The 21878-nt window shown below is 42.8% G+C and overlaps 1 protein-coding gene across 5 annotated transcripts in view; it reads left to right on the plus strand.

The window, feature by feature from the left end:
• The first annotated feature begins 1392 nt into the window (after positions 1-1392).
• Positions 1393-21878, plus strand: part of NEK7 (NIMA related kinase 7) — a 155145-nt gene continuing 134659 nt past the window's right edge. For 2 of the 5 annotated variants that reach the window (XM_060178504.1, XM_060178503.1), the window contains exon 1: positions 1394-1705. In XM_060178504.1, the coding sequence (XP_060034487.1) occupies positions 1422-1705 (284 nt within the window). In that variant the 5' untranslated portion in view covers positions 1394-1421. Of the gene's footprint in view, positions 1706-21878 lie in introns of all 5 variants that reach the window. The other 3 variants (XR_009546307.1, XM_007539731.3, XM_060178501.1) reach the window with 2 other exon arrangements.

Raw genomic sequence — 21878 nt, forward strand, 5'->3', positions numbered from 1 at the left:
AGAAACAAAACTCACTAGGAATAGCAACTGTTTCACAGGAATTTATAAATGTTAGGATCCTGAGCTTAGGCACTTTTCTTTATCTTATTTAATTCCAACTACAGTCCTAGAGATAGATAAGTACCATCACTCCTTTCTATATACCGACAAGGGTACAGAAACCTGAGAGGGATAAATAACTTAGCTTCAGTTTATACTATAGTCACTGTCTGAGATTGAAAACAAGGTGTATCTGACTTCAAACAGCCTCCTTGCTGGCCCCTTCAGAAACACGTGTCCACTTATAGACACAGTGAAACCTCTGAATTCAAAGCCTTTTCCAGTTCCATACACTTGGCTCCTGCAGTGTCCTCCCCTTGCCACCCCGCCCTAGCCTTTCTTCCTTGATCTGTGTCTCTTAAAGATGTCTGGTACCAAACCAAGTAGTTCACCTTTTAGAAACGTCACAAAAGTCACTGCACTCTCTGTGACTCTTAACTTTAACGCAAGTTTGCATTAGCTCAAAGCACCCCTTAGAGAGGTCCATACTCCCATAGGGGAAGAAATGTTAATGGGACTCTAAATTCCAATTCCACCAAGGTATGGGAAGAGAAAGAAAGGGGGGGGAAGACTCTCAGAAGTAATAGGTGTGACTTAGGAAGAAGAAAAGGAGGAAAGACCATAGAGGATAAAAAGGCATATATATATGGATAATAGTCAAGGGGCCGGGTGGTGGTGCACCTGGTTGAGAGCATATGTTACAATGCGCAAGGACCTGGGTTCAATCCCTGGGTCCCCACCTGTAGGGGGAAGGCTTCACAAATGGTGAAGCAATGCTACACGTGTCTCGCTGCCTCTCTACCTCCTCCTTCCTCTCAATTTCTGACGGTCTCTATCCAATAAATAAATAAAGATGATAAAGAAAAAAAAATTTTTTTAAAGAAAAATCTTAAAAAAAAAAGTCAACCCAAATCTGTGACCTTGGAGGGGAAGGTACTGCAGTTCCCAATGGGTGGTGGGAAGAGTGTTTATACCCCTGTTATTATTTCATTATTTTGTAAATCAGTATTAAAACATTAATAACAACAACAACAATAATAACAACTCTGAGCTCAAATGCAAAGATCCAGAAGAAAGGAGGCGTCATCCTTTCCAACCGCCCGCCAAAGCCAAGAAAAAAAGTTGTGCTAAAGCAGCCGGGCCCCGGCCCAGAGGGAAGCCGGCCCGAAGGTGGGGAGCGGGCTTAAGCGGCTGAATGGCGCGGCCGGGAGGGCCCCCCGGGAGCCAGGAGGGGTCCGGCGGGCGGCGGGCGGCCAGTCTCACCGCGCCGCCCCGGCTCCGGGCCGGGCCAGCCGGCAGCTGTGCTGGCTGCGCGGGGCGCGGGGCGCGGGGCGCGGGGAGGGGCCTGCGGCCGCCCCGCCCCTGTCCTCGGGGATGCCGGGATGTTTACACTCCTGACAGCGGCGGCCGCGGAGGAGGAGCGGCGGGCGCGGGAGGATGGGCCGCCGCTGAGCTCGCAGTTCGGCCGCGCGTCGCCGAGCGCAGGGTGGGTGCCCACGCCTGCAGCGACCGCGGGGGCTGCGCGGCGGGAGGTGGCGATCGGCGGCTCCGGGCCTCGCAGCCTCAGCCCCCTTCTCTGCCCCCTTCTCAGCGGGCCTTTCGGCGGCGCCGCCCGCCTGCCCCAGCTCCCTCGCGGGCTGGAGCACCGACAGCTCCCGACTGCCGAGTGAGTAGCTCCCGGGTCTCGGGCGCCGGGGGGCCGCGCCGGGAGGCCTGCGGGAGCCGGGCGGCGGGAGGGACGTGGGCTCCGCGCGGGGCGGCCTCCGGGGAGGTGGGGCGGGGCGCACGGCGCTGGGGCCGCCGAGGCAGCAGTCCTGGCGGTGGGCAGCGGCCGGCGCTTCCCGCCTGGCTCCCGCGCTGGTGGCCGGGGGTAACTAAGAAACTCCGCGGCGGCGGCGGCGGCGGCAACAGGTCTTTGGTTTCAGGACCCGGGGAACTTGGGCGAAGTCCCGCCTCTCGCCTCCCGGAGGTCGCTCATTGGCGGCGTCGGCTATTTATCCCACGCGGATTGGTTCGGCCTGGCTGTCAGGTTTCGGCAGCGGCCGGACTTGGGAGAGTGAAGTTCAAGAGGAGAGAATGGGTGGTGGGAGCCGCCGGGCAGGCCGAGGGGAATGTAAGGAGCCTGGAGGAATTACAGGAGGGTGACCTCTTTGTGAGACAATGAGCTATAGGGGGGCGCGGGGGGCTTGTCTATGATTATTAGGCAAGGTTCGAGAGAGGGACCGCAAGGGCCGAAGCAATCACTAATAGTGATGGTGGCAATGGAAAAGAAGTGACATTCAGAACCCGGCCAAAACCAGACAGAGACGCAGCCTAAAGGAAAAAGGAGGAAAGTGAGGCTTTGTCTTTGGATTGTGCCAGGATGCTGCAGCTAGCTAGAAGGCTTGGGGAGATGGTATGTCAGCCAGAGAACTAGTCTTCTCGCATTCCTGTCGCTCTTGTTTGACAAATATCCCAAGCACACGCTTATTTCACTGTATATATATATGTGTGTGTGTGTGTGTGTGTGTGTCTGTGTGTGTGTGTATACATATGTAATATATATAAATACATATACATATATACATATATATCCCTTGATGCACTCTACTGACGAAACCGAAAATCCGAAACCGATTACAGCAGTTAAGTGATTTCCTCCTTGAAATTACTCAAGAAGGATGGACCTAGCTGAACACATTAAAACCCACAGCTGGTAGAGCAGTGTGAGCTCGGCACAATTGGAACCACTGTTTCTAACTCCCCCTCCAAGGAATTTGCAGTGTCTAGAAGCAATGCACACTTTCTGCAGGCATCACCAGTGTCTGGCCAGGCTTCGTGCCCGAAAAAGTAGCAGAATATGTGTGCGATGAGCTTGCACGATACAGGACCTGGAGCTGCTGCGGGTGTGCTGGAGAACGATGTAGTAATTTCACTCAGAGTTTCTCCCACTCTTGAGAGGAACACTCACTGTGGTGAATAGCAAACCGACAGAAAGTTAACCCCGCCGTGCATGCCCTGGCACAGCTCTGAGCGTGTATTTGGTGAAGTCCAGCGCACCTAAAATGGTCAATAAATAATAAGTAAGCAATAGTTTTATTACAGAGGAAGGAATCTTTTAGAACCCTCGGGATACCAGTCCCTCACTTGCTCACTCCTAAAAGCGTAATATGTCTGATTTGGTTCTGGACTGGGGGTCTCATTGGGTTGGCGGAGAGAGGTAGAGATCTGAAAAACTGGCTTTTTGTGTGGGGGGTGGGTTACTAGGTATGGAAACTGAGGGGGCAGAAAGAGGAGGGCCAGCACTTTCCGAAGTCGTTAGGAAGCCCCCGAGATGGATTCTGCAGAGTGGGTAAACCTGGGACCCTCTAGCAAGAGGCCCCGCCCCCTGCTGGATTGACGGGCTCCGCAGCCAGTTCGCGGGCAGTTCCGCGCGGGGTAGGGCGGGTACTTCCTACTCCGCTACCGAGCTCGGGAGGGAGTGAAAGTTTCTGCTCTCAAGGATCTTGGAGGGTGGAGGATTGGAGAGTTAGTGGGGGGGTGGCGGGTTGAAAGCTGTATTTACAAAGAAAAGAGAAGAAGCTTCCGGTTTTTCGGATCTTGGGCGAGAACCTTGTTTTGTAGCTCGCTGCTCCAATTAATTCATAATCCCACCATTTCGGACTCAGCATTTTGAAATCTTGTAATTAATTAAGCTCATCATTATTATTATTGTTATTGTTATTATTATTATCAGTAACTGTCTGAAGTGATGGGGCTTTACTCTGAAATTCCCTGAAGACGAACACTAAGGAATGTCAGAATCAGTATCACTAAGCGTGTTCACGTGTTACTCAGGAGAACCTTGCCAGGACTGACAGATCTCTTACCAGTTTGAAAAGTAGATCTGGTAATCCGAGTGTAGCTTGGGGCGAGATGAGGATGACCTGCTGAGGTAATTCCTGTGCAGCCCTCTCTATTTTTCCCACCCGTGCACATTTCCCTGGTCGGACAGTTTGAAGAGCTCCTTCCCAGCCCAGTCAGACAGGACTGACTGCAAGAATGAGGAAAGCATGTCTGCTATGACAGCCACGTACTTGTTGCTGGAGGAGGGGGCTCCCAGGCCAGTGTAATTAACAACGAAAGCAATAAAAATCAGCACTGACCTTTTAAATGGTCATAAGTGCAGTTCCTGTAAATGAAAATTTAACCTTCTCCTCCCTAGCCCTTCATTTACCTGGTGCTTGGAATGGAGACTTTTGATATACTGCAAACTTTCATTTATTTTCTTTATTATTGTACACTAACCGAAATGCAGAGTTAAGGTTTTTTAAAAATCATTTTTTTATTAATTTGTTTTTATCTAGGTAGAATTACTTGTACTTAAAATGTATGTTTTTAGTTGCTTGGGAGGTAGCTCAAGGTGTAGAGTGCAGGACTGGCCTGGGCTCTAGGTTCCATCTCATATCTGGCCTAGATTTGAGCAGTAATCTGGCTCCTCCCCACTCCCGTTTAATATTTTAACAAATTTTTCTACAGTGTCATTTGAGACCTTTATGGTGTTTCCTGAAGCCAAAGCTCTTTCTTTAAGAAATATCAGACCTCTTAAAATGTGTCTTTCTTTATAGGTGGGTGAAATAGCTCACTTGGATAGTATGCTGTGTCCCACATCCACTGCATTAGAGGGGGTTTTGGAGCTGAGGTCTCTTTCACTTTATTTGGAAGGGGAAAAAAAAGGTGGGGGGAAGTATCTTTAAAGTATTCAGCGTATCAGAACAGGAAGAATAGTGACTAGTTGAGGCAGTTTTGGAAAGAAAGTTGTTTAACTAAGTTCCAAAATTCATTCCAAGCTGTTTCCATTGGTTTTTCAAAATGTAGACTTCAGGTATGTGCACTGGATCTGTCTGCATGCAGCGGCACCACACAGCCCTTCTGCCTGCATTTGGAGTTTCATTCAAATATTTGTCCCTTCAAATATTTGCTTACGAGGAATTTGTGGAGTATGTCATATGTACAGACGTGATAACAAACAGTATAATACTTGAAGGTATCTTAGAAATGACATGCCTTATTGCTATATCAAAGATTTGCCAGCATTTCTGTTTTAAGTTATGCTGTAGCATACTTCTGCATATTTTAAATGTAATTCTTCCACTCATGTTTATAGGGAATATGGGTGACAATTGATTATATAATTATTTTCAGAGAAACTTATTTGCAGGATAAATGATTAAGAATTAAAAAAACAGTTGATAGACCAGAAAGTCTAACCCTTCACTCCTTGTATTATAAAACTTAAAAAAAAATTTATTTTTTATGGTAAATGCAATGCTTTTTATAGTGATGCTGATTTACAGTGATAGACACCAGGAAACTATACAGCATTGTAGTGTAATAATACTTTCAGAAAAGTTAAATGTAATAAAATTTCAAAAGTTCTGAATAATGTCATAATCATGTTTACTAATGGATGGAGACAGTAAAATCTCAAATGATTAAAAATTTGTTTCACAAAGGGGAAGGGTCACTTGTTTTCTTTCTTGAACCATGGAGTATTCTTGAGTACTGTCCTCATGTTAAGAGATCTTAGAGAGATAATTGTAAATTTATCCATACACCTGGCTAAATCATTAAAGAAAATATATTACCTTTTAGACATGTAGAGTTAACACTTACTTTCTTTCCTAAGTAAAATTACACTTATAGAAATATGACGTAATTATTATTTTGCTTTGTTGAGCATAAAGTTTACTAAGAACTGGTATAAGGAGAACTTACAGAGTAAAATACATACCTATAAGATTTTAATATTTTTCCAGTCCATGAATGACATCAGTAGGTCAGAGAAAGGATCTATATTCATTTCATGCCATAAATTATTCTTCCATTCTTTTTTGGAGTAAGCAATCAGTGGGAGAAGGTGAATTTCCCATTTTTAATAGCTGAGTAGTATTCCATTGTGTATATATACCACAACTTGCTCAACCACTCATCTGTTGTTGGACACCAGGGTTGCTTCCAGGTTTGGGCTGTTAGAAATTGTGTTGCTATGAACATAGGTATACACAAATCTTTTTGGGTGGGTGTGTTTGGCTCCTTAAGATATATCCCCAGGAGAGGAATTGCAGGATCATAGGCTAGGTCCATTTCTAGCCTTCTGAGAGTTCTCTAGACTTCTCTCCAATAGGGGTTGGACCAATTTACATTCCACCAGCAATGCAGGAGGAATCTTTTGTCCCCACAACCTCTTCAGCATTTGCTGCTGCTACCTTTTCTAATGTATGACATTCTCACAGGAGTAAAGTGGTATCTCATTGTTTTTATTTGCATTTCTCTGCATTTCAGTGACTTGGATCATTTTTTCATATGTCTATTGGCCTTTTGGATCTCTTCTATGGAGAATATTCTGTTTATATCCTCTCCCCATTTTTGGCTGGGGTCATTTATTTTCTTGTTGCTGAGTTTGCTGAACTTCTGATTCCATTACACCCTCTCCCCCCCCAGCCCCACCGCCCAGTGATTTAGAGCTTGATTGTGTGTTCTATGAAGAAAATGCATAAAAGAATGTGTTTTAATGGTTTTAGTGAACACTGGGGATAAGAAGGACAGATTGCCAGGAAACATTCTTTAACTTATTTAAATAGGATATTTTCATTGGTAACCTTTGTCAAAATAACAGTTTTTGTCAAACTGTAATAAGCCTCTTTTAGGTTCAAGATTGCCCACCATTCTTTGCTTCTGGGTGATACCACACCCACCCTGCCATCAGATGAATGTCTACCAGCACACGTAAAATGGTTAATAAAATTAAATGGGGCTGGGTGGTGGTGCACTGCTTGAGCACACATGTTCGAATGCACAAGGACCCAGGATTGAATCCTCAGTCCCTGCCTGCGGGGGAAAGCTTTGTGAGTGGTGAAGGAGTGCTGCAGGTCTTTCTCTGTCTCTCCCTGTCACTTCTTCTCCTTTTGATTTTTGGCTGTCTCTATCCAATAAATAAATAAAGATACTAAAAAATAAACAAGCAGTTATTTTACTGTAGAGGAAGAAATCTTCTAGAACCTTCGGGATACATGTCCCCTACTTGCTCACTCCTAAAACTACAATATCCTTGATTTGGTTTTGGTTTGGGAAGCTCACATTAGGGTGGAGGAGAGAGGTAGAGATCTGAAAAATGTAGGCTTTCTTTCTTTCTTTCTTTCTTTCTTTCTTTCTTTCTTTCTTTTCTTTTCTTTCTTTCTTTCTCTTTTTTCATGGAGTACTAGGGATAAAAGCTGTGAGGGAACTGAGAATCCTTATGAATCCAAGATGAAATTTGATGTCACAATGTTTATCTCTGGTCGACTGAAAACACTTAATATGAACATGTTTTGAGGTTGCTCTTTAGTAGTTTTCATTTCTAGTCCACTGATTCCAGTGGAGTGACCGTTGCTTGAGGGAACACAAAGGACTAAACATGAAACAGAGCTAGTTTAAGGTTGTTCTTGGCATGTTTATTGAGAAGCCATAGAATGCAGTGGCAAATGGAACAGCTCTGCCTTTGCACTGTAGAATCCCTCAGTCCTAGCTTCTGTGTGTGTCAGAACCTTGGCTCCTGTGGCTGGTTTAGTGGCTGCTGGGAGCATCCAGATATTCCAGCTGGTTGCCACCAGTTAAAAGCAGATCTTTGCTTTTACTTGCCCCTGCTGCACAAATCTTATCTTTTTTTTTTGTGCTTGTCTGGATGTGAAAAAGACAGGCACACAGTCTCCTACTTTTATGACCTTGGCTGAATTGCTTGATTTGTTTGGACCTTAGTTTGCTTAGATAAGATTGCTTGGAGCAGGAAATGAAAGCATCTTTGTAAGTCTGCTCAGGAAGAGCTCGTTGCATTTCACTGACTGCTCTATTCATAGGCTCTTCCCAAGATGGGAACACATCTGTTCTCAGTTTCCTCTGATGACAGGCCGAGTTGCCTACTCTGTCCCAGCTGTGCTGGGACAGACTCCAGCTCAGCTCTGCTGTCATTCCTACCAGAAAGAATGTTTGAATGTTTTCTCCTCTCTTTGCCCTGGCTTCTCCATCTTCATTTCATAGCTCCCCTTTGCTGCAGGTAGGGGTAGGGTCTTGAACCCGGGTCTTTGTACATGGTAATGTGTAAACTGAACCAGGTGTGCCACTGCCTGACCCCTTGTTGTGATATGTGATATATTTTTATACTGTCACAGACACACCCTCTCCCCCCCAGAACTGGACGGTAGTTCTACTAAATTACTATATACTAGGTTAAATTATTTTAGTTAAATAGCATGTCATTATTCTATATAAATAGGATAAAATATGTACTTCTATAGTAGAAGCATACTCCTATAGTAGTAAGTATTTTCTCTTCACGACAACCTACCAATTTACTTTCTGTGTTTTCTTTACAGCCTTTGGTGTTAACACACACAATTAGAATAATATGTTGGCAGGTTAGGTATTCAGTGAGAACTGGCATTTTTTTTTTAATTTAAAAAGGACACATTACCAAAACCATAGGATAAGAGGGGTACAACTCCACACATTTCCAACCACCAGATCTCCGTATCCCATCCCCTCTCCAGATAGCTTTCCTATTCTTTATCCCTCTGGGAGTATGGACCCAAGGTCATTGTGGGAGGCAGAAGGTGGAAGGTCTGGCTTCTGTAATTGCTCCCCTGCTGAACATAGCCACTGACTGGTCAATCCATACTCCTAGCCTGTCACTCTCTTTCCCTATTGGGGTGGGGCTCTGGGGAAAGGAAGCTGAGAACTGGCATTTCTTAACATTTTCAGTGTACATCTAGAAGGTTTGGGATGTGTGTTTGCTTGGTGTGCTGCCTAGATTCAAGCTTTGGCACCATGGGAAACTCCAGTGCTGTGGTATATCTTCTCTCTCTTTTTTTTAATTTGAATTAAAAGGAATGAAAAGGTGTGCCCAGGGGTGTTGAACTCATGCACATGAATGAGACCCAGGTGTGACAAATAAATAAATAAATAAATCAAGTGCACCTACATTCGATAAATATTTTTGTTGTTTCACATCATGTCTTTTAATTTCACTTTATTGCTTGATGACTTAACATTCAAAACGTCAGCTGTGGATAAAGCACGTATTTGATGACGTAGTTTTCTTATTACTCCTCTGTTCATACGAGGAATTTATGATTGTGTACTTGATAGTATTTGATAGTGTGGAGGGAGTTTGAACTTCCAGGAGAGTTTCTCCTTACTGTACCACTAAGTGATCAGAAAGCACGCTCAGGTGTTGGTGACCATTCTTGATCTTTCTTGGCTTGTGGACACATCACTCAAGTCTGTGCCTTGGTGGTATTGTTTTCTTTTCATTTGTTTTATCCCCCTCTCTTTGAAGAACGCTAGTCATGGTGCCTTCTGAATTCATCTTTATCTCTAATTGTTCACACTTAATATTTTACTAAGAGGAGCTGGACATGTCTTCCTTGGTAAAAGTGCATCTTACTCTGAGCAAAGCCCTGGGTTTGAGTCTTAGCACCATATGGGAGCATTGTGCATAGCACCAGGGTTGCTCCATGAATAGTAGAATTATGTCTATTTAGAGGGAAGTGTCTCTCCCTCTAAAAAGTAATTACTTTTGGGGCTGGGCCATGGCTCACCAGGTAGAGTGCACACATTACCATGGACAAGAATCAGGTTCAACCCCCCAGTCCCCACCAACAGGGGGATGCTTCATGAGTGGTGAAGCAGTGCTGCAGGTGCCTCTCTCTTTCTCTCCCTATCTCCCCCTTCTCAATTTCTGTCTGTTTCCATTCAAAAAGGAAAGAAAGAAACTAAAGGGGAGTGAGGTGGGGGAGGGGCAGAAATGGCCACTGGGAGTGGTGTACTTGTCCTGCAGGCACCAAGCCCCAGCAATAACTCTGGAGTAAATTAAACAGGAGGATATATGTATGTATATGTGTATGTGTATCTCAACGATGAAAGTTGAAACTTTTGTATAGGTTCCTTACCACAAAAGATTTTTGATTTCTTTTTTCTTTTTTTTTTTTTTTTTTATTTAAATTTTTAATTTAAGAAAGGATTAGTGAACAAAGGCATAAGGTAGGAGGGGTACAACTCCACACAATTCCCACCACCCAATCCCCATAACCCACCCTCTCCCATGATAGCCTTCCCATTCTCTAGCCCTCTGGGAGCATGGACCCAGGGTCGTTGAGGGTTGCAGAAGGTAGAAGGTCTGGCTTCTGTAATTGCTTCCCTGCTGAACATGGGTGTTGACTGGTCGGTCCATACTCCCAGTCTGCCTCTCTCTTTCCCTAGTCAGGTGTGTCTCTGGGGAAGCTGAGCTCCAGGACACATTGGTGGGGTCCTCAATCCAGGGAAACCTAGCCAGCATCCTGGTGGCATCTGGAACCTGGTGATTGAAAAGAGAGTTAACATACGAAGCCAATCAATTTGTTGAGCAAACATGGATCCCAAGATTGGAATAGTGGAGAGGAAGTGTTGGGGAGGTACTCACTGCAAACTCTAGTGTAATCCTGCTTTCAGGTATATATTTTGCAGTAGTTTATGGATACGTGTGCACATACGCTCTCTCTCACAGAAACTGGTGTATGTCTAGGTTATGGGACTTTGTTAGAAAGTGAACTACCTGAGATGAAATTAGAGTGTACTATAAAAGGAAAGGTCTCACCCGAGTAATGAAGCTGAAGGGTTGTCATTCCACACGTGAAGTCTCTGGACACAGTCTGAGGTGAAGCATGTTGAGATGGCAATCGTTGCTTTGGTTAGGTTGTGATCGGCGGATGCAATATTATTTGGTATGGATTGGGAGAAGCATACGGGAAAGTGAGCCCTATCCAAGGGTGCCAGGACTGGGGGAAGTAGGGGCTCTATAGTGAAGATGTGAGGTTCCTGCTGTCTTAGGGTTCAAAAAGACAATCAATAGTTAATATTACCCACACATTATTTGTTAATTGGGTTAACTTTGAAAAGTCCTTTTGTTATGGTTTGCTGTACAGTACCCAGTATCTAAGATTTTTGATTTCTGACATTTTTGTTTTAAATAGAATATTCTAAGATTGTTTAGCCGTAATGCTTAGGAAATAAAGCAACCCAAGTTAGTCCACACATGTGCTTTCTGCTCTTAGTATTCATTCTATTGCTGCTTCACAACAGCTATTCCAAAGTCAAGTTTTCCACTTCCCATTATCATCTCGTAGCTTTCCTCAGTAGGGCCTAAGTGCATGATTCACCAAGTCAGACACTTTCAGAACCAGAAGCAAATGTCTAAATTGTCCCGGCTGGTCTTTTCCTTTAGTGTGGCCATAGACTGAGAATTTACCAAGGTAAATTCACCAACGTGTCGTCTGCTGGATTCTGTCACAGTTACCCTTGTAGAAGCCTTTCTGGAGGCTCAGCTGTTCAGTGCTGTAGCATTAGCAGACTCTCTGTGTTGGTGGCACATGCTCAGTAAAGACTTGCTGATAGAGCGATGACATGGCACTTCCGATTGCTCATATCAGGACCTAGATTCAAAACCAGCAAATGAATTTCATGTTATACTGGAAAGTAGTCAACTGTCTCTGTCCCCACCTGTGTGGGGAAAGCTTCATGAGTGGTGAAGCAGTGCTGCAGGTGTCTCTCTCCTTCTCTCTCATTTTCCTCTCAGTTTCCCTAAGTCTCTAAAAAAGAAAGTCTGGGTTAAAAAGTTATGGTGGCTAGGGCTGTCTGGACAGCACTGCATAAACACGCATTTCATGGAGCACCTTGACTCACCCCAGCCAGTTCACTGTTGTTTGTTGTGCAAATAACTCATGCCCCACTGCTTCTTGTTTTTGTCATTGAAGTGCTTGGCAATCCTACCCAACAGTTCCACACTAGGATTTCTTCTTGCTGTGACCTAGATTCCTGACTGGAGCCTTTCTCTGTAGGCATGTGCCTCACTTAGAAGTCCATTCTTATTCATTTCTTTATGTGAACTTTCCTTGTGAGTGAAAATCTTGCCTTACAAAGCAGAGTGCTTAGGCATTAGTCAGGTCAGTTCTGAAGGGTTTACTTCATGAGCCCATGAAATAGACCCATTTGTACATTAAAAATGACATCTACGGGGCCAGGGAGATAGCTCAGCAGTAGAGTACAGGAATTGCATGCTGGGGGCCCAGGTTCCATCCTTAGCACAGTCCTATGCCAACTGAGCAGTGCTCTGGTCTGTCATAAAAGTAAATCAATAGATAAGTCTTAAAAAATTAAAGTTCAGGAATATATAGGGAACTATATATTCCTGTTCAGAGCTGTTCAGGAATATATAGGGAACTCCCCCCCATTACCATGGTAAGCAATATTTTAAAGATATCTGTACATTGCTGTGCTTCTCAGACTATGATCCTTAAAGATTATGATTTGATAAGTATGCCTATTAGCACTTAAAAACAACCACCCGAATAATTTTCACATCCAGGCATGGAAAATCTCCTGTTACGTGGTTCTAATGTGGGCTTTTCTTAGGGGTAAGGTGGTGGCATACCCAGTTGCGCACACATGCTACCATGTTTAAGGACCCAGGTTCAAGCCCTGGTCTCCACCTGCAGGGGTGAAGCTTCATGAGCAGTGAAGCAGTGCTCTCCTTCTCACCCTCTCCCTCCTCTCTGTTTCTTTCTGTCCTATCAAATAAAAAGAAAGGGGGAAAATGGTGGCCAGAAGCAATGAATTAATTTTGCAGGTACAGAACTCTATCCATAACCCCCGTGGCAAATAAACAAACAAGCCCAGAAATAAAAACCATATTGTTGAGGGAGAGAAGAACCACCCAGAAATGGGAATGGTTGCAGGTATAGGTGGAGCCTTTGGTTTTAAAGGGGCTGAACCTTTGGGGGCACTCTCTCTCTCCCAGGACCACCATGTGAGCAGCATGTAAGTCATCTCTCAATTTCCTTTCTTTCTTCCTTTCTCTCTCCCTCTCTCTCTCTCTCTCTCTGTCTCTCTCTCTTTCCCTAACATGTTTTTGTGTCCAATAAAGTTTACCTTACCCGAATAATCATCCGTATCAGTTCCTTGTTGAGACTGGCATGACAAACTTTGGGGATGGGGGGAAGCAAGCGTCGGCCTTCCTGTCCCTCCGAGTTCCCCTAGAACAATATGGCAGATGAAAAGAAGACCTTTTCAATAAAAAGTTCATTTAAGAGAGTTTCTCACAACTGTGAGCATTTTCTATCACTCTTTTGGGTAGTTTATACCTTCTAGCTTAGTTAAAAAGGGTATCAGCTCACATGACAGGTAGGTAGGTGGTATGGACATCACTACTAGAAATCAACTAAAATAAATTTAAGGAAATGTCCATCCATATGTTAGAAGTTCCACTTCAAGCCAGTGAGAGGAAAGAATACTCTGGTATGTTAGTTTTACCATATCCCATCCAAACACCGGCCCATGGTCATGCAGGGCGTATACTCTGCTATTCTCACTTTTTTTTTTTTTTTTTTTTTTGGCATTTTGACTGCATTTCTCTCAGCTGGGTGTGAACGCTTAGCACTTCCCTTACCCCTGAGATAGTTTGCATTTTTGCTGCAGGCCGAAAGGCCTTTGCCTGGGGCTCCCGGCTCTGCCTGTAGGTGCCTCAGTTCAACCCAAGGTTCTTTACCTGGTTCCTAGGCTTGGCTGCACCAAGCCCTTTAGTTTTGCAATGTTATCTGGCCTTGCTGGAAAGTGTTCAAGAACAGCACGATGAGTAACCTGTTCCTTTTTCCATGACTGCCTTGTTTCCACTGATAACGAGTGGCTGAGACTTGAGTATCTCCTAACTCTCCTCCTAACAGGCCTTTGCATGTCACTCACGTTCTTTATTCAAGAAGGCTTCTTTGGTCATTTTCAGACTACTTTCTATCAGTGATGCCTCTCTGTTATGTGTGTCCTCAGTTTGAAATATATCAGCTCATTCCAGACTCTATTTGGTTATGGTCATTCCTATCCCTCACCATTTTTTTTTTAATATAGGAAGAGACAACATTATCGTGATATGAATCCTGCGTTAACTCCAGGTGCATTTTTCTGTCTTTTTCAGCACAGTGGCTGATACTTTGTATGAGTTGATTGAATTAAGAGTTGAGGATCTAGTTTAGGAGAGATTATTGATAGTATGATCTGATTCTGAGAATAAAGAAGGAACCTGTGTGGTGATAATGTCCTGAGGATATGGAGTCGGGAGATGTGGGGACCTTTGACCCTGTGTGGTTCCACCCAGGGCAGGGCCACTATTCCAAGGCACTTTGAGTCCTGTGCTGGGTTGGCATCCTCTGAATGTCACAAGCCAACCTCCCAGTGCTCATTTTTCTTCCTCGTGAACTGTGTGTGGGAGTATTTGCATATTCATTTGGAGACAGTTCAAAAACAGATCCAGTTGGCTGCACAGCATTTGATGTGAGACTTAGTCTCAAATGGAGGTGAGCTTTCTCTCAGCTGGGGGCCAGGGCTGCCTGAAGGAGAAGGACAGACAGACCATTTGAGCTCTGGAGCTCTCCGGCAACTGGGAGGTGACTGATTCTTGTGGTATTACTCTCTGAATCATTCTTTCTCCGTTTCTCCCTTTATCATTCTCCTCACTCCCCTACTAGGTCCCACCAGTCTGTAGGTTGAAGAAAGAAAAAAAAAATTAGGTTTTATGGATAAGTAGCTGAAAGTGATTAGAAATGGTTACTGTGAAAGAAGGAGCAATAGGGAAAGAGAGATAGAGATAGAGAGAATGAGAAACCTTAATAGCAGACACAATTTCAGGAGGCCTGATGGGATGATCAGGGTAACGTGGGAGGAGGCAAAGAAAATATTTAAAATAAAAGAATACTATCTAACTTTAAATGATTTAAAATAATAAAATAATGTGCTTATCTGTTGATTTATGAGAGGGGAAGACAGAGTTCTGCAGCATTTCCCTGGTAGGTGTGGTGCTGGGGATCAAACTTGGGACCTCAGGTCTGCAAATTGGGTGTTCTACCAACTATATACTCCTGATCTGCTGGTTTGTTTTTGAAACCAGACATAAGGACCAGAGAGGATACATGCAGGAGACATGAGAAATTCAGAAAGGGACGACAATACCTGTCTGTAATGCTCACTCATCTGAACACACTTTTCTGAAATTTCTTTATATTACGAAATTGTCAGGAAGGATATAGGATGGCTCTTATGCCTATTGTATTGTTGAAGAATAAGGGGGAGGTGTGTACATCACCCAGTTTTATATTTTCCACTTTTAAATCTACATGGTTTCTAGTGTTTGGTTCTTTTCCAATTCTGGGTGTAGCTACTGCTGCACAAAACTTCATCCAGTGTGAGGAGGCATCCTGGAAAATAGATTTATTTATTTATTTATTTTTCTTTTCAATCAATAGCTCTTCTCATTTGTCTTAGAAATGCTAAGATTATTAATTTGCCAACTTTTCACAAATAAAAAGAATTTAGGATCACCATTCAGCTAGTTTGCATCTGTAGCATTGTATTTCTATCATAACAACTATTTAGCTTTATACTTTAAAAAGCACTTGAGTTTTTATCGGTCACAGAGCATGAAAGCACAGGAGTTAGCACATACTGAGACACACTGCCTGGCCCACTCATTTTTGATGACTCAACTTCGGAACCTTTGATTTCCACTTGCTCTTTGTCATCCTTTCTGGGTTTATTTCTTTATCCTCTCTTCTGTTTTAGTCAGATTTGATAAAGTACCAGTTTTGATAAAATTTGTTTTGTTTTTTTCTTCTGGCTTCTCTGTCTTTATGTATTTGTCTCACTGCTTTGAAAGCCTGTATTTTCTACTTCAGAAGTCATTCTCATTTTCCTGTAAGGAAGGCTCTGCTCAGTTACTAAATGACAAATATAAAGACATCTTTCTTCTGCTTCTTTAGACCTTTAGTTCTTATTGTCTCTCACCACTGTTGCACTTGTCTTTGTTTCCTTCCTGGAATAGAAGCTTCTGGAAGGTGTGAATCATGTCGTATACATACTTGGCTTTCCTTCAGGTATTGGGACCATTCTTGTCAGAACCAGCCAGTCAGGGAATGGCAGATGACTGCATCCCAGCAGCTCTGTGGGGCCTAAGGTCTGGACAGATCGTAGCTGTGAGACACTGTCCACAGCAGTTGAGCAATTGTTTCGGGGAAGCCAGGCAGGACACCACAAGGCCCTCAGGACAAGGGCTGAGTAAGACCTTATATGATACACACAGAGAGGTCTACTTTTTGCTCATGGCCTCACTTGTAAATTCATAGATCCAGAGAGACTAGGGTTGATGTTTATATTACAGAGTTCCAGATCTGAAAAATCTCAAGATTTGGACAACGTGGGAATCAGGATGTGGACAATTAGAGATGCTAGACATGAACTTGGTTGGCATGGGAGTCAAGACAGGGGCCAGTTTGGTAATTAAATCTCAGTGAAAAGGCTGGGAAACAGATTAGGAACTGGGTTCTTGGGACATGAAATGAAAAGAGGACCAGTAGTTAGAAGAAATTGTTTTGAGGCAGACACTTTCATCTGTCCACTAAGCGTCTTTGGATTTCTCGTCCTTAAGGGCTTGCCTATTCTTGGTTTGAGTCGAGTGGTAGTTTTCTGTGAAGGGATTGGAACCTGTTTCTGCCCATAAAAGGTAATACTGTACGCTTGCCAAGTTGATTCCATTTTGACGTTCAAACAACCACCTCTTGAAGAAAACGCTGACCTGAGTCAGATATGGAAATAACTAACTCATTACTTGAAGTTACTCCCTTAATAATAATTATTAATTTGAATTTATGAAAGATAGTCATTTGCTTTGTCCTCATCAAATGTTGACTTAATGAATAGTTGTTTTGTTACAAAATAGATACATTTTATATCTTTACAGTTTTTTTTCCCATTGCTAGAAACAGAAGAATACTTATAAATCAGTGAATGTTTTTAAGACATTTGAAGTATGTATAGATGTCCTATGTGAATTGAACTAAATAAAGATGCTTTATGCTTTCATGAACTATTGAAGAAGCACTTAGGAAATTAACCTGGAAAAGTGGAGGTAACCTTAGGAGAGACCTTTGATGCTGTGTGAGGTGATCTTTTCCCCCTGTGATGTATATAGAGTCACTTGTACCTTTATATATCGTCAATTTTTATTTCTATGTGAATTCAAGCTTGAGATATCTTCATTTGGTTCTTAGGTAATGGCATATCAGGAACTAGCATCACAATAGAATCAAGATTATTATAAAGGGGACTACATTGATATTTCTGAAAAAGTGTATTAGATAAATTTGGTTATTGAGACATGTAAAGAAATAAAATTTAGATTTAAAAATCCAGACTTAAGCAATACTCTGTTGCACTTTAACATTACCAACAAATTGGACTTACTCTTTCATTCTTTTTCTTTGTCTTTTCTCCTTCTCCCCCTCCCCCTCCTTCCCCTCTTTCTCCTTCTATGAACAGATGTTCCCTTAAGTAAAATGTGGGATTCTAAGTTTGTGCATTTTTAAAAAATTTATTTATGAAAAAGAAACACTGATAAAAACCATAGGCTAAGAGGGATACAACTCCACACAATTCCCACCACCAGAACTCCGTATTCCACCCCCCCACCCCCCCATTAGCTTTCCTCTTCTTTAACCCCCTGGGACTATGGACCCAGGGTCATTGTGGGATGCAGAAGGCTGAAGGTCTGGCTTCTGTAACTGCTTTCCTGCTGAACGTGGGCGTTGACAGGTCGATCCATACTCCCAGCCTGTCTCTCTAGTAGGGCAGGGCTCTGGGGAAGCGGGGCTCCAGGACACATTGGTGGGGTTGTCTGCCCAGGTAAGTCCGGTTGGCATCATGGTAGCATCTGGAACCTGGTGGCCTCTCCTGAGAATCCCAGGTTGAAAGCTGCTGCTTTTTGGAGCTCACACCAGGTGTTGTCTCCAAGCCGCCATCTTGGCTCCACCAGTTTGTGCATTTTTTAAAAAAGAAACACACAATGCCTTCTACTAGATTCTACATTGTATCTCTCTCCCTTCTTTCTTTCCCTCCCTCCATACCTCTCTTCTTCTCGCCTTTCTTTCTTCTTCCTTTCCATTCTCCTTCCCTTTCTCCTTTCCTCTCTTCATTTTTTTTTTTTTTTTGTATTTTCAGCATCTGTGGTAGATGCACTGGTTATGCTAAAATAAAGTGATGCCCTAAATGAGTTGGAGAAGAGAGAGGCCTCTAGGAAAGCCCACAGTTTTGGCTGTAAATCCTAGTAGACTGAAGTGGTATCTATCTCCACTCCAGCATCCTTAACCGCTCCCCCTCCAGTTCTGACTCTATGTTGAAACAGGATGGGATAAAGAAATTAGACTTAACATTCTTGCAGGTTCTTAGGAAATTTTATTTTAATTAATTAATTTTTTCATGAACTTTATTTTATTTGATAGAACAGAGAGAAATGATGGGGCCATAGGGAGAGACACCTGCAGCACAACTTTACCACTCATGAAGCTTTCCTCCTGTAGGTGGGGGCCAGGGTTATGAACCTGTGTCTTTGTGCATGGTAATACATGCACTTAACTGGGTGCACCACTGCCCGGCCCTTGACATTTATTATTTGTTTTTGTCCTGGCATTTGTTGCCTCATTGAGGAAGGGGTGCAGATGTCTTTCACTAAGCAAAGAGATGTGTGATTTCTGTTTCTATTGGAATACTTGCTAACGCCTTTGAAGTTCTGACTCTTTGTAGTCTTTCATAAGCAGTGGGAAGGAATGCAGTCATGAAAGTTAGGACAAGGGAGTCGGGCTGTAGTGCAGCGGGTTAAGCGCAGGTGGCGCAAAGCACAAGGACCGGCATAAGGATCCCGGTTTGAACCCCGGCTCCCCACCTGCAGGGGAGTCGCTTCACAGGTGGTGAAGCAGGTCTGCAGGTGTCTATCTTTCTCTCCTCCTCTCTGTCTTCCCCTCCTCTCTCCATTTCTCTCTGTCCTATCCAACAACGACAACAACAATAATAACAGCAACAATAAAACAACAAGGGCAACAAAAGGGAATAAATAAATAAAATAAATATTAAAAAAAAAAAAAAAAGAAAGGACAAACAGAAGCAGACACTATCTCCATAGGGATTTAGAAGTCTTCTTACATTTTTAATCCAAACATCATATTGGTGGTAAGGTAGTCAGTGATCACACATAGCATCTGCAAATCAAATGAAGAATAAAATGACATCAGTTCTTACTGTTGGCTAGGGGAGATGAGAGTTGAAATATTCTTAAGATAAAAGGGGAGGCCTGGGGAGACAGCTCAGCCTGTTAGAGCATGGATGGAACTTGTATGCCTGAGGTCCCAGAGGCCACAGGCCCCTGGCACCACCTTATGACAGAGCCAAACAGTGCTCCAGCCTCTCTTCTCTCTCATAAGTAAATACATACATACATACATACATACATACATACATACATACATACATACATGCTTCTCAAAAGATATGAGGGTACAAGATTTACTTTAGTTGTAGATAAAGTTGTCAGTGTTTAATGCAGAAGCACAAAGGAGAAATATTAGCCAGATCAGCTGGGAGTTGAGTCTCACTGTTTAAACAGAATAGAGAATAACTTCCTCATTCTCCTTCAGTACTCATCCAAACCACCCAAGTTAAGAACAAATAAAGGCTTCTTTGTTTGCTAGGGACGGATGCCTCTTTTTTGTTGAGTTGGTGATGCTTGTGGAATATGCAGGTGACCAGTGTCACAGGCAGTTGGTTATATATAGCTTGAGCTCAGCATAGAAATCTGGCTTGGGAAGAGCTCCAGTGTCATCAATAATAAGATGGATTATGTCTGTGGCAGCTGATGAGTCTGCTTAAGGAAAGTGTGCCGGGATCTAGTTCATTCTTGCTCACTTAAAAGGGAAGTCTCCTTAAAAGGTAAATAAGTACTGGCTGAATAGTGGGAGAGACGAAAAAAGTTTGACTTGTGTGTTGCCTCTTGACTTTAGCTCAACTATATTACATAAGATATTTTCTGGTGAGGACCCAAATAATGCCATGTCCACCCTTAGTACATCCAGGCTTCTAAAATCTCTCTCTACACACCATTCCCAACCCCCCTTGCCCTTGGATTTTGTTATGCTTTAGAAGACATTTTGCAAAAGGTTCCTGAGAACACTAAGATATTAAATTCAGGGTTGGGGAGATAGCATAATGGTTACGCATAAAGACTTTCATGTCTGAGGCTCCAAAGTCCCAGGGTGAATCCCCAGCACCACTATAAGCCAGAACTGAGCAGTGCTTTAGTCTCTCTCTATATCTTTCTCTCATTAAAATAAATAATAAAGATATCAATTACATAATTACACTTTGAGTACAAGTCTGTAGTCACTTCTAGCTAGATTTCGAGTTTTTTTTTTTGTGTGTGAGGGTTTTATAAAGTCTTATGCAACATTCTAGATTGCTTCATGAGTGTAATGTTACATTTGCTATTCTTTTAAAAAATATTTATTTATTATTTTTTGTTGCCCTTGTTTTTTATTGTTGTAGTTATTATTGTTGTTGTTATTGATGTCGTTGTTGTTGGATAGGACAGAGAGAAATGGAGAGAGGAGGGGAAGACAGAAAGGGGGTGAGAAGGACAGACACCTGCAGACCTGCTTCACCACCTGTGAAGCGACTCCCCTGCAGGTGAGGAGCTGGGGGCTTGAACTGGGATTCTTACACAGGTCCTTGTGCTTTGCGCTTTAACCCGCTGCACTACTGCCAGACTCCCTACATTTGCTTTTCTTACTGTCAACTTAAGTAATAGCTGTACTCTTTGAGTAGATCCTCCATACAAATCATAGTTTCATGTAATAAATGTGCCAAGGAAGGTCTATTTGTTTCACAGCTCTATTTGTATATCAGAAACATAGATACAGCCTGGCATGATTTTATAGACTTCTCTCAAAAGAGCAAGAGAGGGATTGCAAGATGGTGCAGGTCAAGATTGAAATAGTTTGGCAGAGTTTGGTGAGAAAGTTTGCTTAGTAGCTGCCTTGGTTAACTTTGCATAATCCATTCAAAGCATTTATTTCTGCGACATAAGGAAGACTATAATTGTGATTGAATTTCATCTCTCAGACAGTAAAACCTGAAAAGAAAATAACCACTGTTTTCCTTGTTAGTAGTAAGTACATTGAGAAAGTTTTTATTCAAAGCTAGAGTTTTTTTTTTTTTATAACTATGAGTTAGTGTCTTTCACATACTTCCTCAAAACTTTTCTTAATTAAAAAAAGAAAAGTACATATTTGCATTGGAAAGCTGTGTACAGGAAAAAAAAAGTGAAATAAACCCAAAGGCAATTTTTTTTTTTTTTTTTGAGAGTAAGTGTTGGGTTGGGAAAATACATACTTCTCATAGAAGTAAAGTAACAAACTAGATTTGTCTTATAAAGCATTGATTATGTCCTACTAACAGAATTATCTGCTAAGTAGAGGCATATTCACTTAGATCACAAGACTGCTGGCAGGGCTGGGTAAGGGAGAGTGAAAAGGTTGACGAGAGGAAGCCAGAGGATCTGAATTTGGAGTCAGTCATTGCTGTTTACCTGTTAGTTCTAGCCCCAGTTTCCTTGACTACGTTTTTAAGGAGGATTGAGAAAAGTAGTTGGTAGGGCATCTTTTGAAACTGCTTGATGGTTTACTACCAGCTGTAGTATTAAAGTAAAGAGGGTTTTGAAATTTCAGGAATGATGAATGCATAGCAGAGGGCCAGTAATAGGAGGTAGGCAGAACAGATGAACATGAAGAGGGAACAAGCTTTTTAAAATAAGGATAAAATGGAAACTCTTGGGTTAATTCAGATTTTTCCTCTCTGGGTAGGGGAGATAGCATGATGGATATGCAAAAAGACTCTCATGCCTGAGGCTTTGAGGTCCCAGGTTCAGCTCCTGGTACTACCCTTAGCAA

The sequence above is a fragment of the Erinaceus europaeus genome, chromosome 19 (assembly GCF_950295315.1).
Source record: "Erinaceus europaeus chromosome 19, mEriEur2.1, whole genome shotgun sequence".
NCBI classification, from domain to species: Eukaryota; Metazoa; Chordata; class Mammalia; order Eulipotyphla; family Erinaceidae; genus Erinaceus; species Erinaceus europaeus.